The 16,522-nt window shown below is 37.5% G+C and overlaps 1 protein-coding gene across 6 annotated transcripts in view; it reads left to right on the top strand.

The window, feature by feature from the left end:
* EFR3A (EFR3 homolog A) overlaps nt 1-16,522 on the top strand; it is a 79,204-nt gene that overhangs the window by 46,843 nt on the left and 15,839 nt on the right. For all 6 annotated transcript variants that reach the window (XM_066175856.1, XM_066175846.1, XM_066175828.1 and 3 more), the window contains 9 exons: nt 887-1,022; nt 2,223-2,387; nt 4,632-4,746; nt 6,572-6,623; nt 9,523-9,695; nt 10,155-10,230; nt 12,873-13,034; nt 14,743-14,874; nt 15,349-15,416. In XM_066175856.1, coding sequence (XP_066031953.1) covers nt 887-1,022; nt 2,223-2,387; nt 4,632-4,746; nt 6,572-6,623; nt 9,523-9,695; nt 10,155-10,230; nt 12,873-13,034; nt 14,743-14,874; nt 15,349-15,416 — 1,079 coding nt within the window. The remainder of the gene's footprint in view (nt 1-886; nt 1,023-2,222; nt 2,388-4,631; nt 4,747-6,571; nt 6,624-9,522; nt 9,696-10,154; nt 10,231-12,872; nt 13,035-14,742; nt 14,875-15,348; nt 15,417-16,522) is intronic.

The following is a 16,522-nucleotide window of genomic DNA, read 5'->3' as shown; positions in this document are numbered from 1 at the left end:
GGTAGTGGGGTGATCCTTCTCCAGAACAAGGAGCAGGGTAACCATGCTGGTGTGACACTGTGCTTGACAAGGAAATCTCTCAGGTTGGTTATTTCTGTGTGCTAATACAGCTGTGCTGCTTTTCCAACCCAAGAAACCAACTTCACATGCAGCCGTTGTGTTGAGGATTTTTAATAGTGGACAACCTGTATTGTGGCCTTAAGCTGAAGGGGGGAAGATAGAGATTGGATATTAGGATGAATTTTTTACCAGAAGAGTAGTGAAGCTCTGCGACAGGATGTACACGGAAGCTGTGGCTGCCCCATCCCTGGAAGTGTTCATCCCTGGCCAGGTTGAACAGGGCTCTGAGCTACCTGGTCTACTGGAAGGTGTCCCTGCCCATGGCAGGGGGCTTGGAATGAAATGGTCTTTAAGGTGTCTCACAACTTAAACCATTCTATGATTCTGTGATTGTCTGTTGTAAACATCAAGGTATTATTCTTTGATTCCATCAAACACAGATGCCCAGAAAATAAAAGTGTAAAATTTCCAGTTTGTGGGAGAAAGCTGAGTTTTCTCAGCATTTACATCAACAGTGCTGAATTCTTTGAACTGCAGTTAGCTGAGTGAAGGACCACTTCATCCTTCATCTGTGCTTGTAGATGTTCCTGGATACTTTAAAACCCTAAGCTTCTGTACACTGGGCTGGCTGAATGAACCTGTATAGCTTCATCTCTCATGGCAGTTTTTTGAATCCATATTTAGTCATGAATTGATTGTAGTTTTGATAAATTTCTGAATGAAAATATTGTAGAATGGGAACATAGTTATGACCATAGCTGAGTGATGTATGAGTTTCTTCTTGTTCAAGTCACAGATGAAGGTTTTCTGTCTATTTTTTTAACAGGCACAATATTCCCATCATGTAATACAAGAAATCCTGGGACACCTTGATGTCCGCAAGAGGGATTCACCACGAGTTCGTGCTGGCATTATTCAGGTTCTTCTGGAAGCAGTTGCAATAGCAGCTAAAGGATCAATAGGTAAATTGTATTAAATTAAAGGCATCAGGACAAAGGATAAATTTGCAAAGTGGTGCTTACTTTCACTTTGGTTTCAGACTGATTGAAAACATTTTGAGAAAGTTTTGTGCATTATTTTCTTTTTCCTTTGTGCTGATTAAATGCTTGAAATCTTACGTGGTTTACAGTTACTCCAAGCATATGTACTTGGTTTTTGACTCCTTTTCCTTTGCATTGAAAAAATGAGTGAAAAAAATTGTGAAAGGCAGGTTTTCCTGTTTGGAAAGAAATCATTAAGTCTGAGAGAATTTTGTGTCACTGCAAAATGTCAAGAGCACTGTCGCTTTCTGATACAGCTGTGACCTGAGTATTGCAGGAGTAGAATGACCTTTGAGAAATTTTACCTTATTGTCTGTGAAGTAGCTGAAATGAGGTGAAATATGTCATTTAAAATTAGGATAGTTCCATGAAATAAGAGGAGCTATGAAGAGATGTCCAGTCTAGTGTTCTGTTCCTGATGTTCTTTGGTGTCCTGCTGAAATACTGTTTTGCTTCATTAGCTTGACACTGAACCTGTCCTTCCTCTTTATATGAGACCCACTTGCATGCACAGACTTGTGAAATCTTTTGCCATATGATGAAAAGAGCTCATTATTTGATCTAATGTATAGAACTGGATTTTAGTAGCAGGTTTTGAAATAATTGAAGTTCAGGGGCAAGTACCTGCAGTTTAATCCATTATTGATGCTTAATTTCAGCAACCACTCCTACTTTGTATCTGACACGTGCGTGGTGAGTTGACTCTGGGCCCATTTTCATTCACCTTTTCCACAGGACAGGGACAATGTAGAAAGAAGATGAGAAGTTTCATGGATCAAGATAAAGACAGTTTGATGGAAACTGATGGGTGAAGCAAAAGTTCCATGCACAGGGAAAATCAGATTACCTCCATCCTGGCCAGGCCCAGTAATGGATCATAATGGATTATGCATATATATCTGATTGTATTTCCTGACTCCAAGTTAATTTCTGAAATATCAAGGTGTAGGCACACCTCAAAAGTTTATCTCTAGTCGTGATGCCTCAAACACTACATTTCACTTGGTTCTCTTCATCACCCTACTCTCATTACTTTTGAAAATGGATTGAGGAGCCCAGTTTTAATTTTCATCAGATATCTCCCCCTTGACAGGTGCTATCACTGTTACTTGTTGTTTCCAGGCCCAACAGTTCTGGAGGTTTTTAATACCTTGTTGAAGCACCTGCGCATCAGCGTTGACTTTGAGCTGGGTGACAGACGCAGTTCAGCAGGAAGTGGCACGTTAAGCACGAGCTCCAAGGAGAGTGATGAGAGGATTGTCCAGAATGCAATTATTCAAACAATTGGTGAGTAATACAACTGACACAGGCTCACCTAAAATTACCCCCCTTTTCCCTCTTCCCCAATGAGATGATATTGGACCAGCTTGAATCATGAAGAACTGCTACCAAATGTGTTTTCTCTGATTGTGTTTGCCTCGCATTCTCAGTCTTGCTTTATATGTTTGATTTCTGAAAGGTTTTTCTTTCAAATGTTTACCGAGCACATAGCCAGGAAGCTTATGAAAATTAAAAATGCTGGTGGACTTAAAATTAATTTAAATTATTTTATTATGTGGCCCTTGAAATGCAAAAATCTCTACCTTTGGTACAGAACTTCAAATAGTCCTTTTATGAAAATCACTGCAAACAGTCATTTACAGTAATACGTGTTTTAGTAGGTACTACTTTAAAATTGATAGAAATGAATGTTAGACATAGTAGCAACAATGACACCTAATGGCCAGTTGTGCTACCATGACTTAACTGAAGTACTTCAATGCGCAGCACTGGAAATTGTTTTCTTAACAGTGTCGCTTCCTTTCTCAGATTTTCCCTTTATGATAGTGATGGTATATATTGGGTTGCATTTATGATATGTATTCCTTTTCCTAAAGAACATGGGGGATGTAGCTTAAGTGTTCTTCACTGATCTGTACCTTCGCTTGCCTTGGAGCCTTCTAGAGCAGTAACAAGTATGTAGTAGATAATTTCTCATCACTTCAGTAAAGCTGCCAAGGTAAACTGTTAACCTCCCTCCCCCCCCCCCCCCCCCCCCAAAAAAAAAAACAAAAAAAAAAACATCCCAGGAACCCCACAAACCAACCTTTTAAAGTGAAGCTTCTTTCTGCTGAAGTTAACCTTATATACTATTGCACAGTAATAAAATAGAATATCTGGAGTTCGAAGGGACACATAAGGATCATTGAGTCCAACTCTCTGCTCTTCCCAGGACTGCTTCAACTAAACCATGTGCCTGGGAGCATTGTCCAGATACTGCTTGAGCTCTTTCAGCCTTATGCTGGGTTCACTTGTGGGAACCTGATCTTAGTGGCCAACCTTCCTTTCAGTGAAGAACCTTTTCCTAATGTCCCATCTGAACTTCCCCTGCTGCAATTCTATCCCATTTCCTCACATCTTGTCACTGGTCATCAGAGAGAGATCAGCACCTCCTGTTTTACTGCTCCCCTTGAAGGTGTTTGATGTCCTTAGATTGAGGCGCCCAAAGCACAGACTTGAGGAGGGGCTGCAGCAGTGCAGTGCAGGTGGAACAGTCACATCCTCAGCCAGCTGGTGATGCTGTGCTTGGTGCACCACAGGGCACAGTTGGCTCTTTTGGCTGCCAGGGCACACTTGATTCACACTGGTCTTGCATTAACCCCTGATCTCTTTCCATGGGGAATGTTGGGAATAACAGTGTTGTCTCAGTTCTCTGGGTGTACTGCCACAGCTGTGCCCACCTCTGTGCCTGTGCTGCTGTCAGAGCAGGGCGCAGCCTGCAGCTGTTCCCATTGGAGCTGTCTCTGGGCAGCTGCTTCAGTTGTGGTGGGTGCAGAGCTGGGAGAGGACAGGGTCTTCTTCCAGTGGAAACCATTTTTCCCTGGTCGAGCTGGTGGAGCTGCAGTGCCCTTCCTGCCAACGGATGCTAGCATTCCCTAAGAGATACTTCTAAGGCAGGGGAGGTGTGTGTGTGTGTGCCTGACATTTCTCCTGGCCCCACCCAGGTTCCCTCAGCCATTGTGGCTCTTTCTGCTGCCGTGAGGTTCCCCTGGTTCAGGAACCCTCCCTGTACACTGGGCTGGAGTGCTTGTCTTCCCATGGTGCTGGCACAGAAGCTGCTCACCTCATCACTCCCCAAGAACAGTAACAGTCATAAAATACTTGTATGTCTCTGGGGTTTCTGTCCCCTCACTTGTAATATGTATTGGGGACTTAACAGGCAAAAGTAACAATACTGTGTGCCATGAGAAACACTTCCAATTCCTCACTAGGCACAAGTTAATAAACTCCAGGTATTTAATTTTTAAATTGTATATTTAGAGGAGGGTAAAATTAGAAGGTTTTAATATTCAAAGATAAAAGTGAGTATCATGAAAAAGACTCGCCAAAATCAATCAGCAAAAACAAATACGAGATTATGCCCTAAAACAAGCCATACAGTTATTCTTCATCTATTTTGACCTGTTAATATATTTCTTCTATTTTAAAGGTTCTGTTACAAAGAGAATTTCCCTATATCACTTTTTCTTCTGTGTTTTCATTCTTTTTTAGGATTTTTTGGAAGCAATCTCCCAGATTACCAGAGATCAGAGATTATGATGTTCATTATGAGCAAAGTACCTGTTTTGGGGACAACTTCAAAATCGTTGGATCCCAGTAACCTTGGGTTTGTATATCCTACATTTTTAAATTTCAAATTAAAAATCTAGATTTTAGAATCCTGATAAATTAAGAAGTGAAAAACATTAAAAAAAAGTGAAATGCAAACTCTGACTCCTTTGGGTCTGTATTAAATACTATGCCAAACTAAAGCAAGCTCAGTGTCAGCAATATGAAATCAACCTACAGACCATTATGTTACTGATAAAAATTACCTGATTGGAAGGCAGTTTATTTTTCACGAAAACATTCTTTCTCTCTGCATCTGTACAATTTTTTCTGAAGCTGTGTACTTTATGGTTGTTAATTCCATAACTTTTTATATGTGAGTTTTGAGAAGGAGAGGAATTCAATTATAAATACATTTTTTCAAATATGTGCATAATTTACAAGCTATCTTTAAATTTGTTTGTTTGTTTGTTTTTAATTCTGTACAAGTAGACTTCAGATTAAGAAATAACTGCAGAAATTCCAGTGAATTTTGGATTTTCCCTATGTATTTTGAAATAAGAAAAAGCTATAAGTGGGCAGACTTAAAAAACCCACAATTTAAAAGTCACCCTGCACTGCATACTTTTCCCTGTAACAGGAATAATTTTGTTTAAAAGACACTGAAAAGGCTGCAGCTGTTCTTTCCAGATGTGCAGACACTTTGCACCACATAAGTGATCCCCTACTAGATTAAATAGGAAGTCATTGTCATTCTCCAGCTCTTGATAGCTTTTCATACAGTATCCCTGCAGCATGGGATGCTATTCCATGGAAGATACAAATCTGTGCCAGGCAGTTGTCACTTGTTATGGAGGTATTTCAAGAATGAATCCATATGAATTTCTCTGCTTGGATTAACAGTTGAGGGTGGTGGTTTGTTTTTTAACTCTATAGTTTTCTATTTATGAGATTCTGTGTAAACACGTGCTTGAGCAGTGTGTGAGTATGATGTGCATATGTCACTCTGAGCAAAGGAGGCTTTCTCATTGCTGATAAAGTCTTGCATTACTTAGAATTTTAGTTTCAGCTACCCAAAACATTTGAATGATACAAACAGGCAGGATTGTAGCCCATTAAGGAGCAAGTTTTCACTATTACCTAGACACCAACTTTGGTGAAGAGGATTGATCTTCCTTTATACTATTTAATGGACAAAACGGCTTGTACCTTTTTTACTTTCCTTAAAGGATCTCTTTGAATGGAGCAATTTATTCCAAGTGCACTTTTATCTCCTAATATCTTGCAAGAATAGTGACTGTATAACTTTAACTATTTGGCTACTTTTAGTACCTGCAGGAAGGGAATGAAAACAGATCAAAAACAGGTCAAGTAGTGTTTCATGTACCTTTCTGTGATATGAAAGCTGAGGAGTCTTTCAGTTTTTCTTACTGATTTTGCCAAGAACTTTTTTCCAGTCTCAAAGTTTTGGGGTCTGACTTAGAGAAGAAATGCCCACATTTCTTAAAAGACTCAATTGCATTTTAATCCAGAAGAAATTTTCAGTACTGATGCTTGTGAAAATTACCTCGAGCTCGTGATGGCCGAGCATTTTAGAGATTTCTGAGGAAAACATAAAGATTTATATCTGCTTCACATACACAATTTAATTTTTTCTTCAACTGCATATGCTCCAGTTTTTAAGCCTTTCTGTAAATGTGTCTTTCAAAAACATTTTGTTATTGCCGCTTCATTGGAGATACTTTCCTTTATCTGTGATCATCCAGCATCCATTTCAAGACTGTTGTATTCACTTGTCAAAAATGAGAATAACGTCAAGTGTAGAGTAATATTTCAAAGATATGCAAGAAAACCTAATTTGCAATTTTTCTTCCCAATTGTAGAGATTTGGGAACCAGGAGGATTCAAATCATGTTATTGAGATCTTTACTTATGGTAAGCCTACTGTGATCAGTATACTGTGTTATAAATACACAGCATTTTACTTTATGTATGTATTTATATATAAAAGTACAGTATAACAACCCTGGATTATGAAAGTAAATATACATTCATATAGCATAGACCTGTAATTCTATTGTGTAATATTGTGAGAGCATTTTTCCAACTTGCATTACAAACAGCACAAGAAATACACCTCCACCTCTTAGAGCACTTCAGTGAATGTCAGTTATAATTGGGTCTGCAGATCCAAAAGAACATCCTAGAGTAGGTTGAGTTCTGCCAGCAATACTGACAGCATCAAAGTGAAATCACTTTTATCTCTGAGCCTGGGAAAGTGGTATTTAGTAGAATGGCCAGTATTTTTAAAACCACAGGAATGGATACCTCAGACACGGTTGTTCTTCCCTTCCTAATGTTTCCCAAGTTTCTTGTAAGGTGTGATTTAATCTTTTATCACAAATACATTTTTTGACTGTAAATCTTCAAAGAGTATTTCTGGAAATAGACCCAGATGGTAAAAATCAGAAAGTGGGTAGTAAAGGAGGTTCTTGCCACTAGAATCCTGGCCTGTTTTGTTGCAGAAGCTGAGAACTGTTTAGTGACTCAAATAGGGAAATGATTTCACAAACTAAAGCAGAAGAATGTCCTCCTGGAAAATGAGTTTCTATCCCTGCTTTGACATGAAACTCATGTATGGTGTTAGACAGACAGATAGATTATCTTAGACTCTGGTTTGCAAAAGAGCTGGGCATTCAGAGTTGCAACTTACGGATAGAAAACTTGTTCGGAAGGCCCTCAGGTGGTCATTTTGCACATTGTCTTCATTAAAAACAGACTCAGGTATGTCTAAACTGTTACTGGCAATATTCACTTCACGAGTATTAAAATTCCATTAAAACAAGTAATAATTGTTCTAATGATTTTGAGTGCTACATAGCCTGTAGGTATGCTTTAAGGGAGTCAGAGTGTACATGTGGAAAGGATTTAACATTTTCGACACTGAATTTTGGTTTGCATCTCTTAGAATATGGAAGTAAAATCCCATCACACATCCCAGTCGCACAAGGGTGTGAAAGTAATTTTTCTGATGCTTAATAAATTAGTCATTGATAAATATTGTAGAAAAAATCCAGCATTGTACATCATGTATTCTTTACAAAAGAATAATATTTCATAACATAATTAGTCTGTTGTCATGCATACACAGGCAGACAAGTTAATGCTGTATAGGCAGTTGAAATCTGGCACTTCATTGAAAGTGTGCACTTAGATTTGCAGTCTTGCTGCTTGTAATATCAGTCATTTTCCATTTTCAGAATGATTGATCAGATATTTCCTGTTCCCTGGTGCTCCTGTCAGCCACATCCTGTGAACCCCTCAGTTGAACTGTGGGCACCGTGCTCGCTCAGTGTTGTGGTTTAACCCAGAGGCACCAGGGACCACCCAGTCACTCACTCACTCACTCTGCCCCAAGGGGATGGGGAGAGAACCAATGTTACAGTTCTGGTTTCTTTATCTCTGCCAAGGTCAGGGGGAAAGACACAGGAAACGTAGATTTGAGTTTGGAGCAGGACATCTGTTATATCTTATCTATTTACAGTATTTACAGACTTATGAGCCATGAGCTTAACTAGCAAGCTAGAAAAACAAGGTAAAATGGAGTGCTTCTAACTCTTTCCAAGGTTACTTAAGTGATAATTACCCAATACCAAGGTGACACCCGTATTATTTATAGTTTGACCCAATAATGACCACCCAAGGCCTGCAATGTGGACCTTTTTCACCCAGTTACAGAAAACTACCTAAACCCATGAAGAAGGAAGAAGGTGGTGAAGGACTGTGGCAACACCCAAATTCCCCCATCTTAACTCACATGTATTGCTGTATACTAAAATCTTAAATCTAAATTTCTAGCATTCCAACAAACCAGGATAGTACCAGTGAGAAAAGAGGGTTGAGATGAAGACAGTTTAGTATGTAAGTACAAAAAGGAAACCAAGAAAAACAAAACCAAGAGATTAGTTCACATGTAAAAGCTGTAAGGGTGTGGAATATACATTAAGAAGATACAATTATTATGTAAGTCTTAGATGAAAATACTGTTGCATTTATTATAATTAAATTTGGAATAGTTTTGCTCCCCTCATCCTTGACAGGTTATATATACTTAATAATATATTTTGAGATTGTAGTATTCTGGTAACCACCATTTTAAGGGATGGTAAATTTTAAATATTTCTGACTACTGTAGATGTTCAGCTAATTAAAATTTTAATTAGTAGTTAGGTAGAAGGTTTTATTCTTTGTGTACCTCCAGAGTTTGCTTTGATTAAAAGTAATTGAATGAGACACATCAGATGTAATATTAATATTTAAAATAACACTATGGTACCAGATTTCTGAGAAAGTGATATTTGCTTACTTCATGTTTTGCAATAAAGTAGTATCCATAGATCTTTAAAGTGTACATATAGGCTCCGATTTCTCATTTTTTATTTCACATGAGCTTACTCTACCATATGTGAAGAGCTCATAACCTGAAATGGAAAAATCTCTATTTTAATTATCAACTATCATCTATCATCTTCAATTTATACCCTGCAGCTTTTCATAGGCTATATTAAAAAAAAAATCATAAATCATACCTTAATTTTTTTGATTTGGGGTGTGCCTGAAAAATCCTTTTAACGTGAGGGACTTGATTTGAAAATGTGTGCTAAAGTCCTTCCAAATTCATACTTAGGTGAGGAATTTTCAAAATTAATGCAATTACTTCAATTTGAATCTACCTTGCAGATGCCAAAGCAAATCCACTAAAAAGTGAGTGTCTGCTGCAGTTAATTTTATAATGCAGTAATGACACATTAATTTTATTTCCAACAATGAGCAGGTGACTTCAGGATACAAAGGCACAACAATAAGTAATGCACTTCCTGCCCCCTTTCTGGATCCATTGCTGTCTCCTTCACTCATGGAAGACTCTGAGCTAAGGCAGCTTGTCCTGGAAATCCTGCACAACCTCATTGATCGACATGACAACAGAGCCAAACTGAGAGGGATAAGGTAGTGCTTTTTATTTATTGCCTACTTGAAATTCCAGTTCATTATCTGAATGACAAGCACTGTTTATTTTTAAATGTTTTTGCTAATATGAATTATTAATGTGCTGTTTTGGTAAAGGCACAGTGCTCGGTATCATTTATTTATGGCAAGTGTTTTGCAGGTAAGCCTCAGAGCACAGTACCTTAAAAAACCATTACAAATACCATAGTTTAGCTGTGTAGAAGACAGAATTTTATTTTAATTTTTTATTTTATCTAGATAAAAAAAATACATGATTGTCATAATTCTCTTTCTGGTTCTCCCTCTTCAACTGAAATTTGAATATCCTTGTTAAACATGGATATAATTAAAATGGGAATTGGGTCAAGATCTGTTTGAATAGTTCCTGTATTCCACATTATCTTAATTTCCAACTTTTTTTTTTTTCTTGCTAAAAGAACACATTTCTTTCATTTGTAGAATAATACCAGATGTTTCTGATCTAAAGATAAAACGAGACAAGATTTCAAGGCAAGACGTGAGCTTCATGAAAAAGGTAATAATGAAACATCACTTTTCTATCTAGAAGTAACCGAACCAGTGGTTTTGCTTTCCCTTTACAGCTGTGGTTTTGCAACAAGTCACAAAGATCAGTTTCAAATTATTGTAAAGTGATTTCAATATTGAGGTGCTCTAGATACTTGATAAATTATTCCATGCAATAGAATTTTAATTTATGTCTTCAGTTAAAACCTTTATATGCATGAAATTAGAATAGCATATGTCAAAACCATGATTCTGAAAAGATCTCCCTGTTGTTAGATCCCTGTGCAGCATTTTATTTTTGCTCAGTAGAAGTTTTTCACTTGTTTGGCTTTTATTTTGCTGTATTTTTAGATAATTTTCTATTTAGAAATCTTTCTATAGTTGTGGTACAGGGACTTCTGTCTTATGTTTTAGATAAAGATGTCTAAGAAAGTTAACTTTGTACAAAACAGGTATCTTCTTAAAAGATTGTTTTCACAGGACTTTGTACCAGGTATGCATATACCTTTGTAGCAGGTATACATATATATGACTTCTCAGTACGTATGGTTCTAAAGAAAAACAGATTTTTTTAGATAATACTTACATGGAGTGAAAGTGCCTGCAGTAGACACCTTGGGTTTTATGTGGGAAAAATGCATAAAACTGTTACTGTGCTCTGTGTCATTCCTGACTCTGGTTTATCTGTGTTGGTATGTAAACAAAAACCAGAAAATAGTGAAGTGGGCCAAAATACTGCATATGTAATTACATGCAAACTAGAGTTGTACAGCATTCATGTAATATTGCAAGATAATTGTTCTTGCTAAGTTAGTCCAGTTAATATTCTTTTATACATGTGCAACTGCAATAATACAATTTAAAAAATTCTCCAACATTGGCAATTATTAGTAATGTGTCTTATAAGTGGTGAATTAAAATTTAGTTTATTAATTTAATATCTATGATTTAAAGCAGTTTGGATAAGATGTATTTTGCTAGATGAAAATTGTAGCTGTCAAACTAAATATTTGAATTGTTAATATTAAAAATCTGAAAAAAAAGGGCAGAAGAGGAAAAGAGATTCTTCACAGGTCAAGAAAAGATCATACAGGCTTCTAAAAAGTATATTAACCCTGGGAAATGAAGTAAGTCAATGATGATCTATGTGATACTCTTTCAGGTGCAAATCATAAGTATAATGTTATTCACCTGGTGTCGATGTGCATGTTAGCAGCCTGTTCTTCCCAGATGCTCTGCATTATGAAAGGAAAGGGATGAGGCATCTCCAGAATTTCATTAATATCTGGACAACCATTTAGGCTTGTTTGATGTTACTTGGGGATCCTGAGGCAATTGTGTATTGTACCCAGATGGAATGGAACTAAACATAGGCACAAAACTCTTCATCTCAGATCACTTTCTCAGTTTATATCTATCCTTTCTTTGAAGGGAAATATTTAACTTCTTGCATTTTTTAGTCTTCTAGAAAGATACATGTTGAGAAAATTCACATAATAATTTATTTTCCTATTTGAGTGCAATTCTTTATCACTGGGATAAAAAATTTCATTACTTTTATTTTTCCAAATATACTGGGTCTTTAAACAGCTAACCTTTATTTTCTAGTAACTTCTGTGCTTTGCTAATAGCTCTGTTTCCCTCTTTTCTAAATACAATATGTATTTGAACAACCTTTGATTGTAGAAGTAATGAAAAGATCAACAATGTCATCATTATTTCTTAAGTGAATATGCCCTGTTCGAAAAAGATAGGTTGAAAATCACTTTTCTTTCTGCTTCTAGAGCTGAATTAATACATCTAGAGTTAGTCTTTCGATCTTGAAAATTAATTGTATCAGCTGACACAGACTTGTGCATCCCCCACAGATTAAGAATGCTGGGATGGTACTGAGCTCTGTGTTCCATACAACGCCTGCTGCTTATTCTGTGTTTCTTGTGTTGCCATTCTTTTGTGTTGAGGTAATAGTTTCTTTACAGAGATTTGGTTAGGTACAGTGTTACTAGGAGAAGAAAGTCACTTTTGAAGTAGAGTCTTTCATTAGATGACCTGTGCTCTTCACTAGAGCTGCAGCCTCCCTGCACATGTCAGTAAAAGATCCCTGCTCACCTTCTGAAACACCTTCTAGCAGAATTTTTTCTTGGTTTGCTGTTTGAGGAGAGTTGCTTAATGAACAAATTTGATGTCTTCACAAGGGTAACACTTGGAGCTTATCAGTTACTCAAATGTTCTTGAGAATATCTCAGGTTTACTTTTTGGTTTCTCCTTTTCTTAAATGGGCAATTTTTTTTTATCCAATATTTCAACAGGAAATGAATTTCAACATCTGATACTGGACAGTAATCATGTAATTCTCTGTATCATCTTCTCTAGCTGTACATTTGTGCCTAAAATAGAACAGTACAGTGTTTATAAAGAAGCTGTTGTTAGAAACTTGAGGTCTACTTGATTAATCATGTCCTTGTTTGTGTATGTATGTGTACATGTGTATTTTATCCTTTTTATTTTTTTTAATTCTCTATCTCAATTGATCTGACGTCAAAGTTGACCCTGTTTGGAGTAGAGAGTTGGACTAGAAGACCTTCAAATATCCTTTCTAACCTAAATTATTTTATTATTTTATACCCATTTTCCCTTTTATGTCTTCTATAGCATGGTCAGCAGTTGTACAGACACATCTACTTAGGCTGCAAAGAAGAAGACAATGTCCAAAAAAATTTTGAACTCCTGTTTACATCTCTCGCTCTTACCACAATTGAACTGGCTAATGAAGAAGTGGTTATTGACCTCATTCGATTAGCTATTGCCTTGCAGGTATGGGTTGGGTTCATTGACTGATAGTTTATATGTGTAATTGGAGAAAGTTGGGGGGGTTGGATATTGATCTTCAAATTGGAAATCTCATCATTCTGTCTGAACTTGATCGGTCACTAAGGAAGTGCACCTTGTATGTACCACTTACTAATGGGGAAACTTCATCTAATCAGTTTTGTATCAAACTTCCACAGTACGCACTGTTCAGGAAAAACAGCAGATGTAGAAATTTGTTGAAACGTTTCTTAATATCACTGATACTCAGTAGCAGATAGACAAGATTGAAACTCCCTGGGAATCTGGGTCCAGACAATCACACCCCTTTTGAGTTTCCTTGGGACTCAGCCTCATGACGACTTGATGGAGAGAAAATCAGCTTTGATCCAGTTGTCCGAAAAGCAATTTAATAATACTAAAAATAACAAACAATAAGGCATCCACTGTAGTGGAACAAACTAGACCAAGGCAGTAACAAGGGGCAAAAGGCAGAGTCTAGGGTCTGACAGAGGTACTTACACACCCCGGTGTGGGTGGGGAGTTAAAGTGGGGTCTGAGGGGAGGGTCCAGTGGGGAACAACGATTGAGAATATTAAAATTCTTGCACCAAAAACCAACATATGATAAGACAGAGAACCAAAAACTTTCTAGTAGCAATTTGCACAGAGAGCATGTGAATGAGCTTCTTGCTTATGGCATTTTTGATGGGATTTCCCAAGGCATTTTTCCAGGGTTCTCTTCTTCCCTGGGGAAACTGCCCTCTACACAAAGTGTTCTCTCAACCCATGATGTTGCATTCTGTATAAAATGTATGGACCTGTGTGCACCCAGGATGAAAAATATATTCTCTATATAATATTCTGTATTCTAATACTTTGTATAATTGATTGGTTGGGAATTGTTACTAAACCAGGCTATTTAATCTTATCTTAGAGTAAAATTCTGTCAGTGTCTTAGGCTTTATTCCTTAACATTTCCTTAACAGGTTCAAATATTAACTCATACTTGCATACAGTCCTCAGAAAAACTGGATAACTTACTAAGTTTATCTGTGTTTAAATCCAAAATAAAGTAGTGCTAACACATGCCCTGGAAGTTTGATTAAATCAGGCCCGGTATTCCCAGTTCACTCTGTCATTAACCTTATTCCCAAATATACAGCTACATTTATAAAGCATCTGAAATGCAGTGTGCATCCTTTATTTTAAAATACGTCATTGAACCAAATCCTTACTTGATAGAAATTACATTAGGAGTTTTACTAGAGCAAAAATAATGCAGTCTGAATAAACAAAGAAGTGTTAATATGCATTAAATAATTCCCTCTGTTGTGCTGTATCTGATTCACACTGGTGATCTTTACTATCAAACTGCTGTTTCTAATTTTCCTGAGAAAATGTTACGATCAGCAGGTGGTCAGGACAAGAGACTTCCAGTCATTGACTCTACTTCGTGTCTGAGAAACAGAATTCTGAGTTGAGTAAATTTATTTCTCTTCATAATGGTTGAATCTTTTAAGCTTCAGATCAGTAAATTCCTACTTCAGGAGTGAGCTTAAAGATTAGACTTTTAAGATGAGAGATATCAAATGCTAAATAATAGCAAATAAACATCATTTGTCAGATAGTGTTACCAATGAGAATTTTGACTTCCATATATTCAGGACAGCCTGCTAACTTTGGAAAACTTAATGCTTCTTTTTATATTTCAGGACATTGCCATCATCAACGAGGATAATCTGCCAATGTTTAATCGTTGTGGTGTCATGGCATTGGTTGCAGCATATCTAAACTTCCTGAGTCAGATGATTGCAGTTCCTGCCTTTTGTCAGCATGTCAGCAAGGTAACATATGGTTAAATAATTCAGGTCATTTAGAACAATACACAGTCTACAGTAAAATCAGTAAATAACTTGTGTCAGGTACTTGCTTGTGGTGTTGATCTCCCATATTTGTGTCTACTGACATTTTTCTCGATCTTCAGTCTCTCATGGCATTATTTACTGACTCAAAATTATAAACAAAATATCTCTCAAGGTATAGCATTTTTATTTTGCTTATATAAAGGGCCAAGTCTCCATCTGGTATAGGACTTTACGGCCCTGCTGTGGTTGACAAAACAGTATTGACGTGCACAAGACCATGAGAGCCAGATTTTTAGTCTAAAGGGTGAGAGCCACAGTCTCCTTCCCTGGTTAAAAAAAATCACAAATGTCTCAGTTGTGTTGAGGTGGATGTTAGCGAAGGTTAGGTATTGAAGAAAACAACTATGGAACTACTCCATTTGTACTATTTGACTTGGGTTGGTTTTTTTTCAGGTCATTGAAACCAGAAGTGTGGAAGCAGCTTATTTTCTACCAGAAACAATTTTCAAAGACAAATGCGAGTAAGTGGACACAAAATGGGAATTAGTGGACAGTGAAATCCACTAATCATTAAAATCATACATCATTAAAAAATGTTCCATATGTGAAAAAAAAATCAGAGATTTTGTGGTGTTCTGGATAGGCAGGAGAAACTCAAGCATTAAAAGCATGTACTCTTACAGGGGAAAAAAGTGGGTTTCAGACTTTTTTGTTGTAGTCAGAGGCATTTATGCTCAATGAGATGCTCAGTGTGCTAACACAGCAAAATAAATTTTCCCTGAATCACAGAATGAGTGAGGCTAGAAGGGATCTCAGGTCATCTGGTCCAAGACCCCTGCTTAAGCAGGGTCACCTAGAAGAGGCTGTACCTGACCACATCCAGATGATTTGGAATATCTCAAAGGATGGAGACTCCGCAACCTCTCTGGGTAACCTGCCCCAGTGGTTGGTCAACTTCACCTTTGCACAAAAAAGTGGTTCCTGATGTTCAAACAGAACCTTCTGTGTTTCAGTTTGTGCCCATTTCCTCTGGTTCTGTCACAAAGCAGCACTGAGAGATGCCTACTTCTGAGGCCTTTCCACCCTCCCACCCTTAAGGGAGCTGTACACACTGTTGAGATCCACCTTCTCCTCCCCATGCTGAACTGGCCCAGCTCTCTCAGTCTTCACTGAAGAGATGCTCCAGCCCCATAATCCACCTTAGTGACCCTGTGGTGGGCTCCCTGCATGTCCTGGCTAGCCCAGCTCCTGACTCAGCACTCCAGGTGTGGCCTTACCAGAGCTGAATAAAGGGCAAGGATCTCCTCCTCCCTCAACCCCCTGATGTGCTCCTCCTGATGCAGCCCAGCATACCCTCAGTTTTTTTTGCCACAGGGGTACACTGCTGGCAAATAACAAATATTACAATTAATTAATAATAATTAGTAATTCCGTTGCTGTGCAGGTTGATTTATTTAACAGAGATCATATTCTCTCAAGATGTAGCAGAATAAGACATACATCAGATAAACAAGAAGTGTTAAAGTAATCTAAAATACTGCAGTGGTTTTCAATGGTGTGTATTCATTCCTAAAAAAATGACCAAGCTGTATTTCCATCAAATCATTACCACTGACGCTTCTTGGTT

This window comes from Chamaea fasciata, unplaced genomic scaffold (assembly GCF_029207755.1).
Source record: "Chamaea fasciata isolate MVZ Bird 193981 ecotype frontalis unplaced genomic scaffold, bChaFas1.0.hap1 SCAF_1, whole genome shotgun sequence".
In the NCBI taxonomy this organism is placed as follows: Eukaryota; Metazoa; Chordata; class Aves; order Passeriformes; family Sylviidae; genus Chamaea; species Chamaea fasciata.
This window is presented reverse-complemented; position numbering and strand designations above follow the sequence as displayed.